The 27,299-nt window shown below is 51.3% G+C and overlaps 1 protein-coding gene across 1 annotated transcript in view; it reads right to left on the bottom strand.

Annotated features, from left to right (window-relative positions):
• Positions 1-27,299, bottom strand: part of iqch (IQ motif containing H) — a 245,774-nt gene that overhangs the window by 178,448 nt on the left and 40,027 nt on the right. The window contains exons 7-11 of the mRNA XM_065002854.1: positions 24,162-24,293; positions 15,470-15,672; positions 9,043-9,264; positions 7,108-7,443; positions 492-558 (exon numbers count right to left, since the gene is read on the bottom strand). Of these exons, the coding sequence (XP_064858926.1) occupies positions 492-558; positions 7,108-7,443; positions 9,043-9,264; positions 15,470-15,672; positions 24,162-24,293 (960 nt within the window). The remainder of the gene's footprint in view (positions 1-491; positions 559-7,107; positions 7,444-9,042; positions 9,265-15,469; positions 15,673-24,161; positions 24,294-27,299) is intronic.

The following is a 27,299-nucleotide window of genomic DNA, read 5'->3' as shown; positions in this document are numbered from 1 at the left end:
GACCTACCTAATGAGGGAGACCTACCTAATGAGGGAGACCTACCTAATGATGAGATGTGTCTGTGTGAGAGATACCTACCTAATGATGGGATGTGTCTGTGTGAGGGAGACCTACCTACCTAATAATGGTATGTGTCTGTGTGAGGGAGACCTACCTACCTAATGATGGTATGTGTCTGTGTGAGGGAGACCTACCTAATGATGGTATGTGTCTGTGTGAGGGAGACCTACCTACCTAATGATGGGATGTGTCTGTGTGAGGGAGACCTACCTAATGATGGGATGTGTCTGTGTGAGGGAGACCTACCTAATGATGGTATGTGTCTGTGTGAGGGAGACCTACCTACCTAATGATGGGATGTGTCTGTGTGAGGGAGACCTACCTAATGATGGGATGTGTCTGTGTGAGGGAGACCTACCTAATGATGGGATGTGTCTGTGTGAGGGAGACCTACCTAATGATGAGATGTGTCTGTGTGAGAGATACCTACCTAATGATGGGATGTGTATGATGGTCCTTCTGGAAGCCTGGATGTGTTTCCAGTTGGCTGACAGATACTGGAGGAGGACAAGAGGAACATAGATCGGTGATGCGACTGTCCTGGACACACACACACACACACACACACACACACAGGCTGAGTACATGAAGATGTTACAACCAAGACGACAGGTGTCATGAGAATCCAAATAGCGAGAATCCAAATAGGTCAGATCTATTTTGCAATGAATAACTTCAATCAGACCCCATTTTTCCCGTAGAGGGGGAAGGAAATGACTAGTGGAGATTAACAACCTACGTCCTGTTGTAAATCAATGGGAAAAAGCCAGGCCCGTGCTCTCCAGGCCCGTGCTCTCCAGGCCCGTGCTCTCCAGGCCCGTGTTCTCCAGGCCCGTGCTCTCCAGGCCCGTGCTCTCCAGGCCCGTGCTCTCCAAATTCACCAAAGGAATGTGCTTTGTCTCAACAGACCTTTTTGCCCACTGAAACTCTTAACACGTTTCAAAACGCAAACACTGGAGCAATATTTCTAACGTAGAACGCGGGGAATGGTCAGAGGCGATCATTTTGTTTGTTATTTTGTGATGTCATTAAAAATGTTATGAAGGAAATACTGTAACTTGGAAAGTATACCTATTATATGGATGATGGTTTCCATACTATGGGTTTGTGCATGTAATATGGAAAACGATTAAAGTTTTTTTTGTTAAAAGTGGGATATGATTTATAGAAGAGAATTGTTTTCCATAACTTTCGCACAGTGAGTAATCACCGCCCCCAGAGTGAGATCAGGGAGCGTGCATGCCTGCCGGAACCGCCCCTTTCGTGGGTTATGAAGTGATCACATTAGATCAGAAAATCGTGAAGCTGTAGCTGTGCGTTTAAAATCGGTTGAACTTTGAACCTCAACACGAGGTGGAGATGATAACCTCACCTCCCGGACAATCACTGGTACGGCTGATTAGCTGTCCTAAGTAAAGTATCTTCGAAAGGAAATTTAAGTAGGACCACCCTGTTACTCTGCTCAAACCATTGTATTACGATACTCTCATCATCCCATTGGGGAACCATCGATATGGTTGGCTAGCCTATCTTCAAAGAAGCATCTTCAAGAGCGAATGGAAGGAAAATTAACTCTGTAGTTCTGTTCAGGACAACACGACAAGTCACCGGATACTGAACAACTATGAACAAGGACAACAGTAGAAGAGTTGTTGGAACCATTTCACACAATCAGAGCCTTACAAGCATGCCGTAAAAAGACTGCCCCATTCACTGAGAGATGCCCAGCAAAACCAGGCATTTCACGTAAACACATATATGATTTCTTGCTCAAAGCGGGCGGCGGATCGAGTGCAAAGTTAATGGTCATTGTAGGTGAGAGTAGTTTCTGAATGTGGCAATGTTAAGTGTCTCTGTCCCTCTCTCTCTCTCTCTTCTTTAACGAGTGTCCATTTTGTTGTCATTCCGCTAGGGATCTGTTTTCAACGGATTAAGTCAAGTCTGAGCAGCTAACCGATCGCTGCAGCTGTACATAGTCCATTGGTAAATAGCCCACCCATTTTCACCTACCTCATCCCCATACTGTTTTTATTTATTTACTTTTCTGCTCTTTTGCACACCAATATCTCTACCTGTACATGACCATCTGATCATTTATCACTCCAGTGTTAATCTGCAAAATTGTAATTATTCGCCTACCTCCTCATGCCTTTTGCACACATTGTATATAGACCCCCCCCCCCTTTTTTTTCTACTGTGTTATTGACTTGTTAATTGTTTACTCCATGTGTAACTCTGTGTTGTCTGCTCACACTGCTATGCTTTATCTTGGCCAGGTCGCAGTTGCAAATGAGAACTTGTTCTCAACTAGCCTACCTGGTTAAATAAAGGTGAAATAAAATAAAAATTAATAAAAATAAAAAGTCGATAACCGTTATGTTGTCATTCCGCTAGGGATCTGTTTTCAACGGATTAAGTCTCAAGTCGATAACCGATTCAGAGTGTGTGTGTTTAGCCTGTGTTCCCATTTACAGTGGCTTGTGAAAGTATTCACCCCCTTGGTATTTTTCCTATTTTGTTTTCTTACAACCTGAAATTAAAATAGATTTTTTGGGGGGGGGGTTTGTATCATTTCATTTACACAACATGCCTACCACTTTGAAAATGCAAATTATTTTTTATTGTGAAGCAAACAAGAAGTAAGACAAAAAAAAACTGAAAACTTGAGCGTGCATAACTATTCACCCCTTCCAATGTCAATACTTTGTACAGCCACGTTTTGCAGCAATTACAGCTGCAAGTCTCTTGGGGTATGTTTCTATAAGCTTGGCACATCTAGCTACTGGGATTTATGCCCATTCTTCAAGGCAAAACTGCTCCAGCTCCTTCAAGTTGGATGGGTTCCACTGGTGTACAGCAATCTAAGTCATACCACATATTCTCAATTGGATTGAGGTCTGGGCTTTGACTAGGCCATTCCAAGACATTTACATGTTTCCCCTTAAACCACTCGAATGTTGCTTTAGCAGTATAGGGTCATTGTCCTTTGTCCTGCTTAGGGTCATTGTCCTGCTGGAAGGCGAACCTCCGTCCCAGTCTCAAATCTCTGGAAGACTGAAACAGGTTTTCTTCAAGAATTTCCCTGTATTTAGCGCCATCCATCATCCCTTCAATTCTGACCAGTTTCCCAGTCTCTGCTGATGAAAAACATCCCCACAGCATGATGCTGCCACCACCATGCTTCACTGTGAGGATGGTGGTCTCGGGGTGATGAGAGGAGTTGGGTTTGCGTCAGACATCGCGTTTTCGTTGATGGCCCAAAAATGTTAGTCTCATCTGACCAGAGTACCTTCTTCCATATGTTTGGGGAGTCTCCCATATGCCTTTTGGCGAACACCAAACGTGTTTGCTTATTTTTTTCTTTAAGCAATGGCTTTTTTCTGGCCACTCTTCTGTAAAGCCCAGCTCTGTGGAGTGTACGGTTTAAACTGGTCCTATTGACAGATACTCCAATCTCCGTTGTGGAGTTTTGCAGCTCCTTCAGCGTTATCTTTGGTCTCTTTGTTTCCTCTCGGATTAATGCCCTCCTTGCCTGGTCCATGAGTTTTGGTGGGCGGTCCTCTCTTGGCAGGTTCGTTGTGGTGCCATATTCTTTGCATTTTTTAACAATGGATTTAATTGGTGCTCTGTGAGATGTTAAAAATGTCAGATATTTTTTTATAACCCAACCCTGATCTGTACTTCTCCACAACTTTGTCCCTGACCTGTTTGGAGAGCTCCTTGGTCTTCATGGTGCCTCTTGCTTGGTGGTGCCCCTTGCTTAGTAGTATTACAGACTCTGGGGCCTTTCAGAACATATATATATATATATATACTGAGATCATGTGACAGATCATGTGACACTTAAATAAAGTCCACCAGATCTTATGGTTTGCACGCTTGCATCACTTTTCCATATTTTTCAGTCATGTTTTTCATTTCACTTCCACAGTTTGGACTATTTCGTGTACGTCCATTACATTACATTACAACCCAAATAAACATCCATTTAAATTACAGGTTGAAATGCAACAAAAAAGGAAAAAAATGCCAAGGGGGATGAATACTTTTGCAAAGGCACTGTAATTAGGTAGTAAATAAATAATTAAACCAATTTGTGTAGTAATGAAGGCTGTTTTTTTTTCCAGATGCAAGGAGGTTACAACTGTTCAGAATGATGATATGATACGAGGTTATGATACATAAATTGACTGTTTACCGATGTGATAGGTAAAGACCTTTTAGGGTTTAACTAGGGAGATCGTACCTCTTTAAATGTGATAGGTAAAGACCTTTTAGGGTTTAACTAGGGAGATCGTACCTCTTTAAATGTGATAGGTAAAGACCTTTTAGGGTTTAACTAGGGAGATCGTACCTCTTTAAATGTGATAGGTAAAGACCTTTTAGGGTTTAACTAGGGAGATCGTACCTCTTTAAATGTGATAGGTAAAGACCTTTTAGGGTTTAATTAGGGAGATCGTACCTCTTTAAATGTGATAGGTAAAGACCTTTTAGGGTTTAACTAGGGAGATCGTACCTCTTTAAATGTGATAGTTAAAGACCTTTTGGGAGATATTGACTGTTTACCGATGTGATAGGTAAAGACCTTTTAGGGTTTAACTAGGGAGATCGTACCTCTTTAAATGTGATAGGTAAAGACCTTTTAGGGTTTAACTAGGGAGATCGTACCTCTTTAAATGTGATAGGTAAAGACCTTTTAGGGTTTAACTAGGGAGATCGTACCTCTTTAAATGTGATAGGTAAAGACCTTTTAGGGTTTAATTAGGGAGATATTGACTGTTTACCGATGTGATAGGTAAAGACCTTTTAGGGTTTAATTAGGGACCTCTTTAATTAGATAAATAACAGTCTTCAGATGGTGTCCCCCAGAGACAGACTAAGTTAAATAAAGAGATCATTGTTACATGATTCATTTAAATCGGGTAACAATTAAACACACTTAGTTAATTAGATAAATAACAGTCTTCAGATGAATGTAAAAGTCAAGTCACGACACAGAGACAGACTGACAAGAGAGATGGGTATGATGCACTGACACAGATACAGACAGAGACACATTCAGAGACACAGACAGAGACACAGACAGAGACACAGACAGAGACACAGACAGAGACACAGACATATTCAGAGACACAGACAGAGACAGAGACACAGACAGAGACACAGACAGAGACACAGACACATTCAGAGACAGAGATAGGGACAGAGACAGAGACACAGACACATTCAGAGACACAGACAGAAACACAGACATACAGAGACACAGACACATTCAGAGACAGAGACACATTCAGAGACAGAGACACATTCAGAGACAGAGACAGGGACAGGGACAAGGACAGAGACACATTCAGAGACACAGACAGAAACACAGACATATTCAGAGACACATACAGAGACAGAGATAGAGACACAGACAGTGACAAGTACAGAGACACAGACAGAAACACAGACATATTCAGAGACACAGACAGAAACACAGACATATTCAGAGACAGAGATAGAGACACAGACAGAGACACCAACACATTCAGAGACACAGACAGAGTCACAGACACAGATACAGACACATACAGAGACAGAGACACCGACACATTCAGAGACACAGGCAGAGATACAGACAGTCACAGACACAGATACAGACAGAGACACAGGCACAGACACAAATACAAACAGACAGAGACACAGACAGACACAGACAGAGACACAGACAGTCACAGACAGTCACAGACAGACACAGTCACAGACAGACAGAGACACAGACAGAGACACAGACAGACAGAGACACAGACACAGACAGACAGAGACACAGACAGACAGAGACACAGACAGAGACACAGACAGAGACACAGACAGAGACACAGACAGACAGACAGAGACACAGTCACAGACACAGGCACAGACAGACAGAGACGCAGACAGACACAGACAGAGTCACAGACACAGTCACAGACAGACACAGGCACAGACAGACAGAGACACAGACAGAGACACAGACAGACAGAGACACAGACACAGACAGACAGAGACACAGACAGAGACACAGACACAGACAGACAGAGACACAGACAGACACAGACAGAGACACAGACAGTCACAGACAGTCACAGACACAGGCACAGACAGACAGACAGACAGACAGACACAGGCACAGACAGACAGAGACACAGACAGAGACACAGACAGACAGAGACACAGGCAGACAGAGACACAGACAGACAGAGATACAGACAGACAGAGATACAGACACAGAGACAGAGATACAGACCGAGACACAGAGATACAGACACAGACAGACAGACACAGACAGACAGACACAGACACAGACAGACACAGACACAGACAGAGACACAGACAGACAGAGACACAGACAGACAGAGATACAGACAGAGATACAGACAGAGACACAGACAGACAGAGATACAGACAGAGACACAGACAGACAGAGATACAGACACAGACAGAGACACAGACACAGAGACAGAGATACAGACCGAGACACAGACATACAGACACAGACAGACACAGACAGACAGACACAGACACAGACAGACACAGAGATACAGACACAGAGATACAGACACAGAGATACAGACAGAGATACAGACACAGACAGACACAGAGACAGAGATAAAGACAGACAGAGACACAGACAGAGATACAGACCGAGACACAGAGATACAGACACAGACAGAGACACAGACAGAGACACAGACAGAGATACAGACCGAGACACAGACACAGACAGAGACACAGACAGAGACACAGACAGAGACACAGACAGACAGAGACACAGACAGACAGAGACACAGACAGACAGAGACACAGACAGAGATACAGACACAGAGACAGAGATACAGACACAGAGATACAGACACAGAGACACAGACAGAGCATCTGAAGGTACATAGTGCTGTTATATCAAAACAGACGTTTAACTGAGATGTCAGACTATCAAGGGTACAGAGGATTCTCTGCTCAGTCAGAGGGGTAATATGACTGAGAGAGCATCTGGGTATGACAGACAGACGGACGGACAGACAGACCTGGCCCCTGATGCGGTAGTTATCTAGGTGTGTCCTCTTGCTCTCCTGCAGGCTCTTCCTGACGCGGCCCAGTTGAGCGTGCATCAGCCAGGAGATCGCGATGGTCCCTGCCGCCCACTTCCTCTGGCGGTGGCGCAGGTAGGCGTTGCGGGCCCAGTGGCGCCTCCAGCAGCTCTGGATCCGTATCGCGGCAGCCTCCGTGCCTCCTTCCCCCCGGTAGCGCTGCCCTGGTCGGTGCACCAGGTCCCAAACCTCCTCTCTGTTCTCTATCACCGAGAGGAGACGCTCCACCGAGCTACTGCCTCCTCCTCCTACGGCCCAGTCCAGATCCCCGCCCTGGAGAAGAACAGGGACAGTGATCCGTAATGGGAGAGCGCCAATGAAACCTTCTGCTGTGAACACTGAGGCTGTAGCCGCTTTAAGTTACAGTTTTACAGTGAACACTGAGGCTGTACCCACTAAGTTACAGTTTTACTGTGAACACTGAGGCTGTACCCACTAAGTTACAGTTTTACTGTGAACACTGAGGCTGTAGCCGCTTTAAGTTACAGTTTTACAGTGAACACTGAGGCTGTACCTGCTTTAAGTTACAGTTTTACTGTGAACACTGAGGCTGTACCTGCTTTAAGTTACAGTTTTACTGTGAACACTGAGGCTGTAGCCGCTTTAAGTTACAGTTTTACAGTGAACACTGAGGCTGTACCTGCTTTAAGTTACAGTTTTACTGTGAACACTGAGGCTGTAGCTGCTTTACTGTACCCAGTTACAGTTTTATGAACACTGAGGCTGTAGCTGCTTTAAGTTACAGTTTTACTGTGAACACTGAGGCTGTACCTGCTTTAAGTTACAGTTTTACTGTGAACACTGAGGCTGTACCTGCTTTAAGTTACAGGTTTACTGTGAACACTGAGGCTGTACCTGCTTTAAGTTACAGGTTTACTGTGAACACTGAGGTTGTACCTGCTTTAAGTTACAGGTTTACTGTGAACACTGAGGCTGTACCTGCTTTAAGTTACAGGTTTACTGTGAACACTGAGGCTGTAGCTGCTTTAAGTTACAGGTTTACTGTGAACACTGAGGCTGTACCTGCTTTAAGTTACAATTTTACTGTGAACACTGAGGCTGTGCCCACTTTAAGTTACAGTTTTATTAACAGTGGTCAAGTAGGCTACTGTGGCTATTTGATCATAATGTACAGCCTACCAGAGTGGCCTACCATCAAAAACAATGGAGAAAAAACATCCCATAATATTTTAACATGGAAATAGCTGTTCTATCATTCAACCTACAGTAGCAGCCGATGTGTGGTGCTCCATGTAGGCCTGCATTACACAAGAAGTCTGAAAACATTAGGGCTTAATTAACTAGTGAAGAATAAGAACACGTGTAGTCCTGTGCATCGATCTCAAAACAAGCACGTCTACTCACCACAACGCAATAGAATCCTCCTCCGATGTAGTCAGATTGGGTAATAAATTCACAGACTAGGTTAAGTAGTCAGATTGGGTAATAAATTCACAGACTAGGTTAAGTAGTCAGATTGGGTAATAAATTCACAGACTAGGTTAAGTAGTCAGATTGGGTAATAAATTCACAGACTAGGTTAAGTAGTCAGATTGGGTAATAAATTCACAGACTAGGTTAAGTAGTCAGATTGGGTAATAAATTCACAGACTAAATCTGAAGTAGTCAGATTGGTTTACATTATGTTGATTTCCATCACAACTTCCACAGTAGAAGAAAACGTTGGAAACTCTGTAAAGGGGAAAACTAGTAAAATTGAGCGAAGTTCAATCTCACAGCTTAGAAGGAACACTGGACAGCTCTCTCTCACACACACACACACACACACACACACACACACACACACACACACACACACACACACACACACAGTCACCCCCACCCACCTCACACACAGTCACCCCCACCCACCTGTGCCAGCTGTACCAGCCTCTCTCCGTCGACCCTGGCCATGGGGACAGCATAGCGCCTCAGAAGACTCCCCAGCCCCGACAACAGCTCCACCAGCAGGCCCCAGCACAGACAGTAGTGCTGCTTGAAGCGGCAGAAGTCTGGGGCCATAGGGTTGATGTGGCCCTCCAGGATGGTGAAGGACAACTTACTGATGGATATGGAAGCCAGAGCAGGGAGACACTGGAGAGAGACAAAACACTACTGGATTATGGAAGAGAGAAGCAAACATCGGAACATCGGAACATCTGAACACCGGAACATCTGAACACCTGAACATCTGAACATCGGAACACCTGAACATCTGAACATCTGAACACCTGAACATCTGAACATCGGAACATCGGAACACCTGAACATCTGAACATAGCAACATCGGAACATCTGAACACCTGAACATCTGAACATCGGAACATCGGAACACCTGAACATCTGAACATAGCAACATCGAAACATCGGAACATCTGAACATCTGAACATCTGAACATCGGAACATCTGAACATCTGAACATCGGAACATCTGAACATCTGAACATCTGAACATCTGAACACCTGAACATCGGAACATCGGAACATCTGAACATCTGAACATCGGAACATCTGAACATCTGAACACCTGAACTTCGGAACATCGAAACATCTGAACATCTGAACATAGGAACATCGAAACATCGAAACATCTGAACACGGCAAAAATGTGTTGAATTGCAGAAAAATTGCTTTAAAACTGAAACATTTTCTCTACGCCCCATGACAAAATTGCAGATAATTAACTTTAAAAAATGTTTTATTCTCTCTCCACCATCAAGAGCGGGGCCACTAAAATGTTTTGCTGCGAGGTGGTAGCAAATCTCGCTTAGGTCTCTTAAAAGGACAGTTTCCTTACTCTGGTGACAAATAGAATTTTGCAACCCTAGTCACAAGAGACGAGGTCCAAGCTAGTTACCTGGGGGTTGAGGGGTGAGACAGGAGGTACCAACCTGGGGGTTGAGGGGTGAGACAGGAGGTACCAACCTGGGGGTTGAGGGGTGAGACAGGAGGTACCAACCTGGGGGTTGAGGGGTGAGATAGGAGGTACCAACCTGGGGGTTGAGGGGTGAGACAGGAGGTACCAACCTGGGGGTAGAAGGGTGAGACAGGAGGTACCAACCTGGGGGTTGAGGGGTGAGACAGGAGGTACCAACCTGGGGGTTGAGGGGTGAGACAGGAGGTACCAACCTGGGGGTTGAGGGGTGAGACAGGAGGTACCAACCTGGGGTTGAGGGGTGAGACAGGAGGTACCAACCTGGGGTTGAGGGTGAGACAGGAGATACCAACCTGAGGGTTGAGGGGTGAGACAGGAGATACCAACCTGGGGTTGAGGGGTGAGACAGGAGGTACCAACCTGGGGGTTGAGGGGTGAGACAGGAGGTACCAACCTGGGGGTTGAGGGGTGAGACAGGAGGTACCAACCTGGGGGTTGAGGGGTGAGATAGGAGGTACCAACCTGGGGGTTGAGGGGTGAGACAGGAGGTACCAACCTGGGGGTTGAAGGGTGAGACAGGAGGTACCAACCTGGGGTTGAGGGGTGAGACAGGAGGTACCAACCTGGGGTTGAGGGGTGAGACAGGAGGTACCAACCTGGGGGTTGAGGGGTGAGACAGGAGGTACCAACCTGGGGGTTGAGGGGTGAGACAGGAGGTACCAACCTGAGGGTTGAGGGGTGAGACAGGAGATACCAACCTGGGGGTTGAGGGGTGAGACAGGAGGTACCAACCTGGGGTTGAGGGGTGAGACAGGAGGTACCAACCTGAGGGTTGAGGGGTGAGACAGGAGGTACCAACCTGGGGGTTGAGGGGTGAGACAGGAGGTACCAACCTGAGGGTTGAGGGGTGAGACAGGAGGTACCAACCTGGGGGTTGAGGGGTGAGACAGGAGGTACCAACCTGGGGGTTGAGGGGTGAGACAGGAGGTACCAACCTGAGGGTTGAGGGGTGAGACAGGAGGTACCAACCTGGGGGTTGAGAGGTGAGACAGGAGGTACCAACCTGAGGGTTGAGGGGTGAGACAGGAGGTACCAACCTGAGGGTTGAGACAGGAGGTACCAACCTGAGGGGTGAGACAGGAGGTACCAACCTGAGGGTTGAGACAGGAGGTACCAACCTGAGGGTTGAGACAGGAGGTACCAACCTGAGGGTTGAGACAGGAGGTACCAACCTGAGGGGTGAGACAGGAGGTACCAACCTGAGGGTTGAGACAGGAGGTACCAACCTGAGGGTTGAGGGGTGGGACAGGAGGTACCAACCTGGGGTTTGAGGGGTGAGACAGGAGGTACCAACCTGGGGGTTGAGGGGTGAGACAGGAGGTACCAACCTGAGGGGTTGAGGGGTGAGACAGGAGGTACCAACCTGAGGGTTGAGGGGTGAGACAGGAGATACCAACCTGAGGGTTGAGGGGTGAGACAGGAGGTACCAACCTGGGGGTTGAGGGGTGAGACAGGAGGTACCAACCTGAGGGTTGAGGGGTGAGACAGGAGGTACCAACCTGAGGGTTGAGGGGTGAGACAGGAGGTACCAACCTGAGGGTTGAGGGGTGAGACAGGAGGTATCAACCTGAGGGTTAAGGGGTGAGACAGGAGGTACCAACCTGAAGGTTGAGGGGTGAGACAGGAGGTACCAACCTGGGGGTTGAGAGGTGAGACAGGAGGTACCAACCTGAGGGTTGAGGGGTGAGATAGGAGGTACCCTGGGGGTTGAGGGGTGAGACAGGAGGTACCAACCTGGGGGTTGAGGGGTGAGACAGGAGGTACCAACCTGAGGGGTGAGACAGGAGGTACCAACCTGAGGGTTGAGACAGGAGGTACCAAACTGAGGGTTGAGGGGTGAGACAGGAGGTACCAACCTGGGGTTTGAGGGGTGAGACAGGAGGTACCAACCTGGGGGTTGAGGGGTGAGACAGGAGGTACCAACCTGAGGGGTTGAGGGGTGAGACAGGAGGTACCAACCTGAGGGTGAGGGGTGAGACAGGAGATACCAACCTGAGGTTGAGACAGGAGGTACCAACCTGGGGGTTGAGGGGTGAGACAGGAGGTACCAACCTAAGGGTTGAGGGGTGAGACAGGAGGTACCAACCTGAGGGTTGAGGGGTGAGACAGGAGGTACCAACCTGAGGGTTGAGGGGTGAGACAGGAGGTACCAACCTGGGGGTTGAGGGGTGAGACAGGAGGTACCAACCTGAGGGTTGAGACAGGAGGTACCAACCTGAGGGGTGAGACAGGAGGTACCAACCTGAGGGTTGAGACAGGAGGTACCAACCTGAGGGTTGAGGGGTGAGACAGGAGGTACCAACCTGGGGTTTGAGGGGTGAGACAGGAGGTACCAACCTGGGGGTTGAGGGGTGAGACAGGAGATACCAACCTGGGGGTTGAGGGGTGAGACAGGAGGTACCAACCTAAGGGTTGAGGGGTGAGACAGGAGGTACCAACCTGGGGGTTGAGGGGTGAGACAGGAGGTACCAACCTGGGGGTTGAGGGGTGAGACAGGAGGTACCAACCTGGGGGTTGAGGGGTGAGACAGGAGGTACCAACCTGGGGGTTGAGGGGTGAGACAGGAGGTACCAACCTGGGGGTTGAGGGGTGAGACAGGAAGTACCAACCTGGGGGTTGAGGGGTGAGACAGGAAGTACCAACCTGGGGGTTGAGGGGTGAGACAGGAGGTACCAACCTGAGGGTTGAGTGGTGAGACAGGAAGTACCAACCTGGGGGTTGAGGGGTGAGACAGGAGGTACCAACCTGAGGGTTGAGGGTGAGACAGGAGGTACCAACCTGAGGGTTGAGGGGTGAGACAGGAGGTACCAACCTGGGGGTTGAGACAGGAGGTACCAACCTGGGGGTTGAGGGGTGAGACAGGAGGTACCAACCTGAGGGGTTGAGGGGTGAGACAGGAGGTACCAACCTGAGGGTTGAGGGGTGAGACAGGAGATACCAACCTGAGGGTTGAGGGGTGAGACAGGAGGTACCAACCTGGGGGTTGAGGGGTGAGACAGGAGGTACCAACCTGAGGGTTGAGGGGTGAGACAGGAGGTACCAACCTGAGGGTTGAGGGGTGAGACAGGAGGTACCAACCTGGGGGTTGAGGGGTGAGACAGGAGGTACCAACCTGAGGGTTGAGTGGTGAGACAGGAAGTACCAACCTGGGGGTTGAGGGGTGAGACAGGAGGTACCAACCTGAGGGTTGAGGGTGAGACAGGAGGTACCAACCTGAGGGTTGAGGGGTGAGACAGGAGGTACCAACCTGGGGGTTGAGACAGGAGGTACCAACCTGAGGGGTGAGACAGGAGGTACCAACCTGAGGGTTGAGACAGGAGGTACCAACCTGAGGGTTGAGGGGTGGGACAGGAGGTACCAACCTGGGGTTTGAGGGGTGAGACAGGAGGTACCAACCTGGGGGTTGAGGGGTGAGACAGGAGGTACCAACCTGAGGGGTTGAGGGGTGAGACAGGAGGTACCAACCTGAGGGTTGAGGGGTGAGACAGGAGATACCAACCTGAGGGTTGAGGGGTGAGACAGGAGGTACCAACCTGGGGGTTGAGGGGTGAGACAGGAGGTACCAACCTGAGGGTTGAGGGGTGAGACAGGAGGTACCAACCTGAGGGTTGAGGGGTGAGACAGGAGGTATCAACCTGAGGGTTGAGGGGTGAGACAGGAGGTACCAACCTGAAGGTTGAGGGTGAGACAGGAGGTACCAACCTGGGGTTGAGAGGTGAGACAGGAGGTACCAACCTGAGGGTTGAGGGGTGAGATAGGAGGTACCCTGGGGGTTGAGGGGTGAGACAGGAGGTACCAACCTGGGGGTTGAGGGGTGAGACAGGAGGTACCAACCTGAGGGGTGAGACAGGAGGTACCAACCTGAGGGTTGAGACAGGAGGTACCAACCTGAGGGTTGAGGGGTGAGACAGGAGGTACCAACCTGGGGTTTGAGGGGTGAGACAGGAGGTACCAACCTGGGGGTTGAGGGGTGAGACAGGAGGTACCAACCTGAGGGGTTGAGGGGTGAGACAGGAGGTACCAACCTGAGGGGTGAGGGGTGAGACAGGAGATACCAACCTGAGGGTTGAGGGGTGAGACAGGAGGTACCAACCTGGGGGTTGAGGGGTGAGACAGGAGGTACCAACCTGGGGGTTGAGGGGTGAGACAGGAGGTACCAACCTGAGGGTTGAGGGGTGAGACAGGAGGTACCAACCTGAGGGTTGAGGGGTGAGACAGGAGGTACCAACCTGGGGGTTGAGGGGTGAGACAGGAGGTACCAACCTGAGGGTTGAGACAGGAGGTACCAACCTGAGGGGTGAGACAGGAGGTACCAACCTGAGGGTTGAGACAGGAGGTACCAACCTGAGGGTTGAGGGGTGAGACAGGAGGTACCAACCTGGGGTTTGAGGGGTGAGACAGGAGGTACCAACCTGGGGGTTGAGGGGTGAGACAGGAGATACCAACCTGAGGGCTGAGGGGTGAGACAGGAGGTACCAACCTGGGGGTTGAGGGGTGAGACAGGAGGTACCAACCTAAGGGTTGAGGGGTGAGACAGGAGGTACCAACCTGGGGGTTGAGGGGTGAGACAGGAGGTACCAACCTGGGGGTTGAGGGGTGAGACAGGAGGTACCAACCTGGGGGTTGAGGGGTGAGACAGGAGGTACCAACCTGGGGGTTGAGGGGTGAGACAGGAGGTACCAACCTGGGGGTTGAGGGGTGAGACAGGAAGTACCAACCTGGGGGTTGAGGGGTGAGACAGGGAAGTACCAACCTGGGGGTTGAGGGGTGAGACAGGAGGTACCAACCTGAGGGTTGAGGGGTGAGACAGGAAGTACCAACCTGGGGGTTGAGGGGTGAGACAGGAGGTACCAACCTGAGGGTTGAGGGTGAGAGAGGAGGTACCAACCTGAGGGTTGAGGGGTGAGACAGGAGGTACCAACCTGGGGGTTGAGGGGTGAGACAGGAGGTACCAACCTGGGGGTTGAGGGGTGAGACAGGAGGTACCAACCTGGGGGTTGAGGGGTGAGACAGGAGGTACCAACCTGGGGGTTGAGGGGTGAGACAGGAAGTACCAACCTGGGGGTTGAGGGGTGAGACAGGAGGTACCAACCTGGGGGTTGAGGGGTGAGACAGGAGGTACCAACCTGAGGGTTGAGGGGTGAGACAGGAGGTACCAACCTGGGGGTTGAGGGGTGAGACAGGAGGTACCAACCTGAGGGTTGAGGGGTGAGACAGGAGGTACCAACCTGGGGGTTGAGGGGTGAGACAGGAGGTACCAACCTGGGGGTTGAGGGGTGAGACAGGAGGTACCAACCTGAGGGTTGAGGGGTGAGACAGGAAGTACCAACCTGGGGGTTGAGGGGTGAGACAGGAGGTACCAACCTGAGGGTTGAGGGGTGCAAGCCGGACGGCTCCCTGGGTCATTTGCCTGTGTTCGGAGGTCTTGGAGTTGGCGGAGGCGGGCGGGGTGTGGATGGTCCAGGTGGACGGGCGTTCTCTGGCCCCTCCCACATGACCGTGGGAGGGGCCAGGATCCTTGCCCCAGATCAATTCCTTCTGACCCCACGGTGTTCTCTCTGGCGGGGCTAAGGGGAAAACATTTTCTTTAAATTCTGTATAAAACAAATACATGTTTGTCATGTAGCAGACTTCCTTATCCAGTAGATAAGATTTATAAAGTAGCAACAACATCCACCTTTCATAATCATTACAAATAAAACATTCTTCAAAACTACAAGCTACCTGCAAACTCAGAGCTAGGGTAGACACTCAGACACTCAGAGCTAGGGTAGACACTCAGACACTCAGAGCTAGGGTAGACACTCAGACACTCAGAGCTAGGGTAGACACTCAGACACTCAGAGCTAGGGTAGACACTCAGACACTCAGAGCTAGGGTAGACACTCAGACACTCAGAGCTAGGGTAGACACTCAGACACTCAGAGCTAGGGTAGACACTCAGACACTCAGAGATAGGGTAGACACTCAGAGCTAGGGTAGACACTCAGACACTCAGAGCTAGGGTAGACACTCAGACACTCAGAGCTAGGGTAGACACTCAGACACTCAGAGCTAGGGTAGACTAGCTCAGCCACAGGGCCACATAGCCACAGGGCCACATAGCCAGAGGGCCACATAGCCAGAGGGCCACATAGCCACAGGGCCACATAGCCACAGGGCCACATAGCCACAGGGCCACAGGGCCACATAGTCACAGGGCCACATAGCCACAGGGCCACATAGCCAGAGGGCCACATAGCCACATAGCCACAGGGCCACATAGCCAGAGGGCCACATAGCCAGAGGGCCACATAGCCACAGGGCCACATAGCCAGAGGGCCACATAGCCAGAGGGCCACATAGCCACAGGGCCACATAGCCACAGGGCCACATAGTCTTAGGGCCACAGGGCTACATAGCCACAGGGCCACATAGCCACATAGCCACAGGGCCACATAGCCAGAGGGCCACATAGCCACAGGGCCACATAGCCACATAGCCAGAGGGCCACATAGCCACAGGGCCACATAGCCACAGGGCCACATAGTCACCCCCCCACAGGGCCACATAGCCAGAGGGCCACATAGCCACATAGTCACCCCCCCCACACAGGGCCACATAGCCAGAGGGCCACATAGCCACAGGGCCACAGGGCCACAGGGCCACATAGCCACAGGGCCACATAGCCAGAGGGCCACATAGCCAGAGGGCCACATAGCCAGAGGGCCACATAGTCACAGGGCCACATTGCCACAGGGCCACATAGTCACAGGGCCACATAGTCACAGGGCCACAGGGCCACATAGCCAGAGGGCCACATAGCCAGAGGGCCACATAGCCACAGGGCCACATAGTCACAGGGCCACATAGTCACAGGGCCACATAGTCTTAGGGCCACAGGGCCACATAGCCAGAGGGCCACATAGCCACAGGGCCACATAGTCTTAGGGCCACAGGGCCACATAGCCACAGGGCCACATAGCCACAGGGCCACAGGGCCACATAGCCAGAGGGCCACATAGCCAGAGGGCCACATAGTCACAGGGCCACATAGTCACAGGGCCACATAGCCACATAGCCACAGGGCCACATAGCCAGAGGGCCACATAGCCAGAGGGCCACATAGCCACAGGGCCACATAGTCACAGGGCCACAGGGCCACATAGCCAGAGGGCCACATAGCCAGAGGGCCACATAGCCACAGGGCCACATAGCCACATAGCCACAGGGCCACATAGCCACAGGGCCACATAGCCAGAGGGCCACATAGCCAGAGGGCCACATAGCCAGAGGGCCACATAGTCACAGGGCCACATAGTCACAGGGCCACAGGGCCACATAGCCAGAGGGCCACATAGCCAGAGGGCCACATAGCCACAGGGCCACATAGCCACATAGCCAGAGGGCCACATAGCCAGAGGGCCACATAGCCACAGGGCCACATAGCCACAGGGCCACATAGTCACAGGGCCACATAGCCACATAGCCAGAGGGCCACATAGCCAGAGCCAGAGGGCCATAGCCACAGGGCCACAGGGCCACAGGGCTCCCATGCCAAGCTGCTTTCACATCAGCGATCTGTTCCCGAGAGAGAGGGCTCTTTTCTCTGTGCCCAACCAAGCATTAGCAGCATCTCTGTCTGGGACTCTCCAGTCTCATGTGAGAATGGTGTTTCTCTGTCCTGTATGATAACCGGATTAGTTGGAGGTGTCAGAACACAGAATAACAATGACATAGTGCATGTAACTGAGATCCTGTAGGGGGTCCTGTATTCATAAAAGCCTTATGTGGCCCCCCCACAGGGCCACATAGCCACAAGCCTTTCATAGTCAGGAGTGTTGATCTAGGATCAGGTCCCCCCCCAGGGCCATTTATTATCAGGGCCAAAAGCCAGAGGGCCACTATAAGATTATGGGCCAAACCAGAGGGCCACAGTAAAGCCACTTGTCTGAGCCTTTTAGCCACAGGGCATAGCCACAGGGCCACATAGCCAGACTGGGCCAATAGCCAGAGGGCCACAGCCACATAGCCACAGGGCCACATGACCACTGTACATAGCCAGAGGGCCACATAGCCAGAGGGCCACATAGCCACAGGAACCTCCACATAGTCACAGGGCCACACAGTCACAGGGCCACTGTCTTAGGGGCCACAGGGCCACATAGCCAGAACCTCTCTGGGCCCAGAAGCCACAGGGCCACATAGTCTTAGGGCCACAGGGCCACATAGCCACAGGGCCACATAGCCACAGGGCCACATAGCCACATAGCCACAGGGCCACATAGCCACAGGGCCACATGCCCAGGGCCACATAGCCAGAGGGCCACATAGTCACAGGGCCACATAGTCACAGGGCCACATAGCCACACAGCCACAGGGCCACATAGCCTGGGCCACATAGCCAGAGGGCCACATAGCCAGGGCCACATAGTCACAGGGCCACATAGTCACAGGGCCACAGGGCCACTGTCTAGCCAGAGGGCCACATAGCCAGAGGGCCAGAGGCCACAAGCCACATAGCCACAGGGCCAGAGGGCCACATAGCCAGAGGGCCCACATAGCCAGAGGGCCACATAGTCACAGGCCTGGTCACAGGGCCACAGGGCCACATAGCCAGAGGGCCACATAGCCAGAGGGCCACAGCCACAGGGCCACATAGCCACATAGCCAGAGGGCCACATAGCCAGAGGGCCACATGACCAGGGCCACAGGGCCACATAGTCACAGGGCCACATAGCCACATAGCCAGAGGGCCACATAGCCAGAGGGCCACAGCCACAGGACCACAGGGCCACAGGGCTCCCATGCCAAGCTGCTTTCACATCAGCGATCTGTTCCCGAGGAGAGAGGGCTCTTTTCTCCGTGCCCAACCAAGCATTAGCAGCATCTCTGTCTGGGACTCTCCAGTCTCATGTGAGAATGGTGTTTCTCTGTCCTGTATGATAACCGGATTAGTTGGAGGTGTCAGAACACAGAATAACAATGACATAGTGCATGTAACTGAGATCCTGTAGGGGGGTCCTGTATTCATAAAAGCCTTATGTGGCCCCCCCACAGGGCGACATAGCCACAAGCCTTTCAGAGTAGGAGTGTTGATCTAGGATCAGGCCCCCCCCCCCCCCCCACAGGGCCACATAGCCACAGGGCCACATAGCCAGAGGGCCACATAGCCAGAGGGCCACATAGCCACATAGCCACAGGGCCACATAGCCACAGGGCCACATAGCCAGAGGGCCACATAGCCAGAGGGCCACATAGCCACATAGCCACAGGGCCACATAGCCACAGGGCCACATAGCCAGAGGGCCACATAGCCAGAGGGCCACATAGCCACAGGGCCACATAGTCACAGGGCCACATAGTCACAGGGCCACTAGTCTTAGGGCCACAGGCCACATAGCCACCCTGGCCACATAGCCACAGGGCCACAGGGCCACATAGCCACAGGGCCACATAGCCACATCAGGGCCACATAGCCACAGGGCCACATAGTCCACAGGGCCACAGTAGTACACATAGTCACAGGGCCACATAGCCACATAGCCACAGGGCCACAGGGCCACATAGCCAGAGGGTACATAGTCACAGGGCCACATACCAGCCACAGGGCCACATAGCCAGAGGGCCACATAGCCAGAGGGCCCAGAGGGCCACATAGCCACAGAGCCACACAGAGGGCCACATAGCCAGAGGGCCACATAGCCAGAGGGCCACATAGCCACAGGGCCACATAGCCACATAGCCAGAGGGCCACATAGCCAGAGGGCCACATAGCCACAGGGCCACAGGGCCACATAGTCAGATGGCCACATAGCCAGAGGGCCACATAGCTGAGGGCCACAGCTGTCAGGGCCACAGGGCTCCCATGCCAGACATCAGTGATCAGAGAGGGCTCTTTTCTCCGGCCCAACCAAGCCATCTGTCTGGGCCAGTCTCATGTGAGAATGGTGTTTTCTCTGTCCTGTATGATAACCGGTTAGTTGGAGGTGTCAGAACACAGACATAGTGCATGTAACTGAGATCCTGTAGGGGGGTATTCTCATAGCCACAAGCCTTTCAGAGTAGGAGGGATCCAGGATCAGGCCCCCCCACAGGGCCACAGCCACAGGGCCACATAGCCAGAGGCCACATAGCCAGAACACATCAGTGGGGCATGATAAGATCAGGGATGGTGTGGTTAGGGCAATGATAACATAGCCAGATGCCACAGGGCCACATAGCCAGAGGGCCACATAGCCAGAGGGCCACATAGTGGGGCACAGGGCCAGCCACAGGGCCACATAGCCAGAGGGCCACATAGCCAGAGGGCCACATAGCCACAGGGCCACATAGTCACAGGGCCACATAGTCACAGGGCCACATAGTCTTAGGGCCACAGGGCCACATAGCCAGAGGGCCACATAGCCACAGGGCCACAGGGCCACATAGCCACAGGGCCACATAGCCACATAGCCACAGGGCCACATAGCCACAGGGCCACATAGCCAGAGGGCCACATAGCCAGAGGGCCACATAGTCACAGGGCCACATAGTCACAGGGCCACATAGCCACATAGCCACAGGGCCACATAGCCAGAGGGCCACATAGCCAGAGGGCCACATAGCCACAGGGCCACATAGTCACAGGGCCACATAGTCACAGGGCCACAGGGCCACATAGCCAGAGGGCCACATAGCCAGAGGGCCACATAGCCACAGGCCACATAGCCACAGGGCCACATAGCCACAGGGCCACATAGCCAGAGGGCCACATAGCCAGAGGGCCACATAGCCAGAGGGCCACATAGTCACAGGGCCACATAGTCACAGGGCCACAGGGCCACATAGCCAGAGGGCCACATAGCCACAGGGCCACATAGCCACATAGCCAGAGGGCCACATAGCCAGAGGGCCACATAGCCACAGGGCCACATAGCCACAGGGCCACATAGTCACAGGGCCACATAGCCACATAGCCAGAGGGCCACATAGCCAGAGGGCCACAGCCACAGGACCACAGGGCCACAGGGCTCCCATGCCAAGCTGCTTTCACATCAGCGATCTGTTCCCGAGGAGAGAGGGCTCTTTTCTCCGTGCCCAACCAAGCATTAGCAGCATCTCTGTCTGGGACTCTCCAGTCTCATGTGAGAATGGTGTTTCTCTGTCCTGTATGATAACCGGATTAGTTGGAGGTGTCAGAACACAGAATAACAATGACATAGTGCATGTAACTGAGATCCTGTAGGGGGGGGGGGTCCTGTATTCATAAAAGCCTTATGTGGCCCCCCCACAGGGCCACATAGCCACAAGCCTTTCATAGTCAGAGTGTTGATCTAGGATCAGGTCCCCCCCCCGGTCCATTTATTATCATTTCAAAAGAAAAGACTCCTACTCTAAGACACTATAAGATTATGGGCCAAACGTGTCGAGAATAATCAAGTATAGAACAAACAGTAAATGTAATCTCTTGTCTGAGCCTTTTAGTCTACATGAGAACAGTCTCTCTGTACTGTCTGACCAGAACCTCTCTGTACTGTCTGACCAGAACCTCTCTGTACTGTCTGACCAGAACTGTGTTAGGTTAGGCCCTCAGAACCTCTCTGTACTGTCTGACCAGAACCTCTCTGTACTGTCTGACCAGAACCTCTCTGTACTGTCTGACCAGAACCTCTCTGTACTGTTTGACCAGAACTGTGTTAGGTTAGGCCCTCAGAACCTCTCTGTACTGTCTGACCAGAACCTCTCTGTACTGTCTGACCAGAACCTCTCTGTACTGTCTGACCAGAACTGTGTTAGGTTAGGCCCTCAGAACCTCTCTGTACTGTCTGACCAGAACCTCTCTGTACTGTCTGACCAGAACCTCTCTGTACTGTCTGACCAGAACTGTGTTAGGTTAGGCCCTCAGAACCTCTCTGTACTGTCTGACCAGAACCTCTCTGTACTGTCTGACCAGAACCTCTCTGTACTGTCTTAACAGAACCTCCCTGTACTGTCTGACCAGAACCTCTCTGTACTGTCTGAACAGAACCTCTCTGTACTGTCTGACCAGAACTGTGTTAGGTTAGGACTTCAGAACCTCTCTGTACTGTCTGAACAGAACCTCTCTGTACTGTCTGAACAGAACTGTGTTCGGTTAGGACATCAGAACCTCTCTGTACTGTCTGAACAGAACCTCTCTGTACTGTCTGACCAGAACTGTGTTAGATTAGGACTTCAGAACCTCTCTGTACTGTCTGAACAGAACCTCTCTGTACTGTCTGACCAGAACCTCTCTGTACTGTCTGAACAGAACCTCGCTGTACTGTCTGACCAGAACCTCTCTGTACTGTCTGAACAGAACCTCTCTGTACTGTCTGAACAGAACCTCGCTGTACTGTCTGACCAGAACCTCTCTGTACTGTCTGAACAGAACCTCTCTGTACTGTCTGAACAGAACCTCGCTGTACTGTCTGACCAGAACCTCTCTGTACTGTCTGAACAGAACCTCTCTGTACTGTCTGACCAGAACCTCTCTGTACTGTCTGACCAGAACCTCTCTGTACCGTCTGAACATAACCTCTCTGTACTGTCTGACCAGAACCTCTCTGAACTGTCTGACCAGAACCTCTCTGTACTGTCTGACCAGAACTGTGTTAGGTTAGGCCTTCAGAACCTCTCTGTACTGTCTGACCAGAACCTCTCTGTACTGTCTGACCAGAACTGTGTTCGGTTAGGACATCAGAACCTCTCTGTACTGTCTGAACAGAACCTCTCTGTACTGTCTGAACAGAACTGTGTTCGGTTAGGACATCAGAACCTCTCTGTACTGTCTAACCAGAACCTCTCTGTACTGTCTGAACAGAACCTCTCTGTACTGTCTATCCAGAACTGTGTTCGGTTAGGACATCAGAACACAACAATGACAGATCAGGATCACAAACCTATGACTACATACTGCGCTGAACTTTTCTATTGGCACCCTGGCTATTGGCTGACGTCGAGCCCACAGAGCAGTATGAACACCCTGGCTATTGGCTGACGTCAAGCCCACAGAGCAGTATGAACACCCTGGCTATTGGCTGACGTCGAGCCCACAGAGCAGTATGAACACCCTGGCTATTGGCTGACGTCGAGCCCACAGAGCAGTATGAACACCCTGGCTATTGGTTGACGTCGAGCCCACAGAGCAGTATGAACACCCTGGCTATTGGCTGACGTCGAGCCCACAGAGCAGTATGAACACCCTGGCTATTGGCTGACGTCGAGCCCACAGAGCAGTATGAATAGCCTGGCTATTGGCTGACGTCGAGCCCACAGAGCAGTATGAATAGCCTGGCTATTGGCTGACGTCGAGCCCACAGAGCAGTATGAACACCCTGGCTATTGGCTGACGTCGAGCCCACAGAGCAGTATGAACACCCTGGCTATTGGCTGACGTCGAGCCCACAGAGCAGTATGAACACCCTGGCTATTGGCTGACGTCGAGACCACAGAGCAGTATGAACACCCTGGCTATTGGCTGACGTCGAGCCCACAGAGCAGTATGAATAGCCTGGCTATTGGCTGACGTCGAGCCCACAGAGCAGTATGAACACCCTGGCTATTGGCTGACGTCGAGCCCACAGAGCAGTATGAACACCTTGGCTATTGGCGGACGTCGAGCCCACAGAGCAGTATGAACACCCTGGCTATTGGCGGACGTCGAGCCCACAGAGCTGTATTCATTATAATCTAAAGGGCAAAACTGATTCTAGATCAGAACTCCTACTCTACTCCGGGACGTTTTAAGTGTCATTTTAAATGTCTATATTTTAAAACTGATTCTAGATCAGCACTCCTACTCTACTCCGGGACGTTTTAAGTGTCATTTTAAGTGTCTATATTTTAAAACTGATTCTAGATCAGAACTCCTACTCTACTCCGGGACGTTTTAAGTGACATTTTAAGTGTGACTCAGTTGTTCCGAGTACGGCTCTTGCAACGCCCCGGGGTTGTGGGTCTGATTCCCACGGGGGGGGGACCAGGACGGAGAAAAGAACATATGAAATGTCTATACTGCAAGTTGCTCTGGGTATAAGAGCGTCTGCTTAAAAGGGAAAAAACATGAAGAACTGACCTATCTTGGAGGAGCAACTCTCTTCTCTGCGGTGTAACGGAGCAGCCGTGGGGCGGACAGCAGTCCAGAACAGATCTCTGGTTAAACCCTTCTCTGAGGAGGTTAGACCCTTCTCCAGGAGACTGGCAATGCCTGCAACACCACAGCAACAGGCAATGTGATAGAACGATGCATGAGACCTCAATCAATACAGCAGACTGTACCATCAGTGACTGGCTGAGATAATGATCATGATGGTGTGGTTACGGCAATGATAATGACAGTGTGGCTGTGATAATGACAGTGTGGCTGTGATAGTGATAGTGGGGCTGTGATAATGATAGTGGGGCTGTGATAGTGATAGTGGGGCTGTGATAGTGATAGTGGGGCTGTGATAGTGATAGTGGGGCTGTGATAGTGATAGTGGGGCTGTGATAATGATAGTGGGGCTGTGATAATGACAGTGTGGCTGTGATAGTGGGGCTGTGATAGTGGGGCTGTGATAATGATAGTGTGGCTGTGATGTGATAGTGCTGGGCTGTGATAGTGGGGCTGTGATAGTGGGGCTGTGATAGTGGGGCTGTGATAATGATAGTGTGGCTGTGATAGTGGGGCTGTGATAGTGGGGCTGTGATAGTGGGGCTGTGATGATAGTGGGGCTGTGATAATGATAGTGGGGCTGGGGCTGTGATAGTGGGGCTGTGATAGTGTGGCTGTGATAATGATAGTGGGGCTGTGATAGTGGGGCTGTGATAGTGGGGCTGTGATAATGATAGTGGGGCTGTGATAATGATAGTGGGGCTGTGATAGTGGGGCTGTGATAAGTGGGGCTGTGATAGTGGGATAGTGTGGGGCTGTGATAATGATAGTGGGGCTGTGATAGTGTGGCTGTGATAATGATAGTGGGGCTGTGATAATGATAGTGGGCTGTGATAGTGATAGTGGGGCTGTGATAATGATAGTGGGGCTGTGATAGTGATAGTGGGGCTGTGATAGTGATAGTGGGGCTGTGATAGTGTGGGGCTGTGATAATGATAGTGGGGCTGTGATAGTGATAGTGGGGCTGTGATAGTGGGGCTGTGATAGTGGGGCTGTGATAATGATAGTGGGGCTGTGATAGTGGGGCTGTGATAATGATAGTGGGGCTGTGATAATGATAGTGATAGGGGCTGTGATAATGATAGTGGGGCTGTGATAGTGGGGCTGTGATAATGATAGTGGGGCTGTGATAATGATAGTGGGGCTGTGATAATGATAGTGGGGCTGTGATAGTGGGGATAATGATAGTGATAGTGGGGCTGTGATAGTGATAGTGGGGCTGTGATAATGATAGTGGGGCTGTGATAGTGGGGCTGTGATAATGATAATGATAGTGGGGCTGTGATAATGATAGTGGGGCTGTGATAGTGATAGTGGGGCTGTGATAATGATAGTGGGGCTGTGATAGTGATAGTGGGGCTGTGATGATAGTGGGGCTGTGATAGTGGGGCTGTGATAATGATAGTGGGGCTGTGATAGTGATAGTGGGGCTGTGATAGTGGGGCTGTGATAGTGGGGCTGTGATAGTGGGGCTGATGATAGTGGGGCTGTGATAATGATAGTGGGGCTGTGATAGTGATAGTGGGGCTGTGATAGTGATAGTGGGGCTGTGATAGTGATAGTGGGGCTGTGATAATAATGATAGTGGGGCTGTGATAGTGATAGTGGGGCTGTGATAATGATAGTGGGGCTGTGATAGTGGGGCTGTGATAGTGTGGGGCTGTGATAGTGGGGCTGTGATAATGATAGTGGGGCTGTGATAATGATAGTGGGGCTGTGATAGTGATAGTGGGGCTGTGATAGTGGGGCTGTGATAGTGGGGCTGTGATAGTGGGGCTGTGATAGTGGGGCTGTGATAGTGGGGCTGTGATAGTGATAGTGGGGCTGTGATAGTGGGGCTGTGATAATGATAGTGGGGCTGTGATAGTGGGGCTGTGATAATGATAGTGGGGCTGTGATAGTGGGGCTGTGATAGTGATAGTGGGGCTGTGATAGTGATAGTGGGGCTGTGATAAGTGATAGTGGGGCTGTGATGTGATAGTGATAGTGGGGCTGTGATAGTGATAGTGGGGCTGTGATAGTGATAGGGCTGTGATAATGATAGTGGGGCTGTGATAGTGATAGTGGGGCTGTGATAGTGGGGCTGTGATAATGATAGTGGGGCTGTGATAGTGATAGTGGGGCTGTGATAATGATAGTGGGGCTGTGATAATGATAGTGGGGCTGTGATAGTGGGGCTGTGATAGTGGGGCTGTGTGATGGGGTGTGGGCTGTGATAGTGGGGCTGTGATAGTGATAGGGGCTGTGATAGTGGGGCTGTGATAGTGATGGGGCTGTGGGGCTGTGATAGTGGGGCTGTGATAATGATAGTGGGGCTGTGATAGTGGGGCTGTGATAATGATAGTGGGGCTGTGATAGTGGGGCTGTGATAGTGATAGTGGGGCTGTGATAATGATAGTGGGGCTGTGATAGTGATAGTGGGGCTGTGATAGTGATAGTGGGGCTGTGATGGGGCTGTGATAGTGGGGCTGTGATAATGATAGTGGGGCTGTGATAGTGGGGCTGTGATAGTGATAGTGGGGCTGTGATAGTGGGGCTGTGATAGTGGGGATGTGATAATGATAGTGGGGCTGTGATAGTGGGGCTGTGATAATGATAGTGGGGCTGTGATAATGATAGTGGGGCTGTGATAGTGATAGTGGGGCTGTGATAGTGATAGTGGGGCTGTGATATGAATGATAGTGGGGCTGTGATAATGATAGTGGGGCTGTGATAGTGATAGTGGGGCTGTGATAGTGATAGTGGGGCTGTGATAATGATAGTGGGGCTGTGATAGTGATAGTGGGGCTGTGATAATGATAGTGGGGCTGTGATAATGATAGTGCGGGGCTGTGATAGTGATAGTGGGGCTGTGATAGTGATAGTGGGGCTGTGATAATGATAGTGGGGCTGTGATAGTGGGGCTGTGATAGTGGGGCTGTGATAGTGGGGCTGTGATAATGATAGTGGGGCTGTGATAGTGGGGCTGTGATAATGATAGTGGGGCTGTGATAATGATAGTGGGGCTGTGATAATGATAGTGGGGCTGTGATAGTGATAGTGGGGCTGTGATAATGATAG

This window comes from Oncorhynchus nerka, linkage group LG17 (genome assembly GCF_034236695.1).
Source record: "Oncorhynchus nerka isolate Pitt River linkage group LG17, Oner_Uvic_2.0, whole genome shotgun sequence".
Classification (NCBI taxonomy): domain Eukaryota; kingdom Metazoa; phylum Chordata; class Actinopteri; order Salmoniformes; family Salmonidae; genus Oncorhynchus; species Oncorhynchus nerka.
The sequence above is the reverse complement of the archived record's forward strand: the minus strand, read 5'-3'. Positions and strand labels throughout refer to the sequence as shown.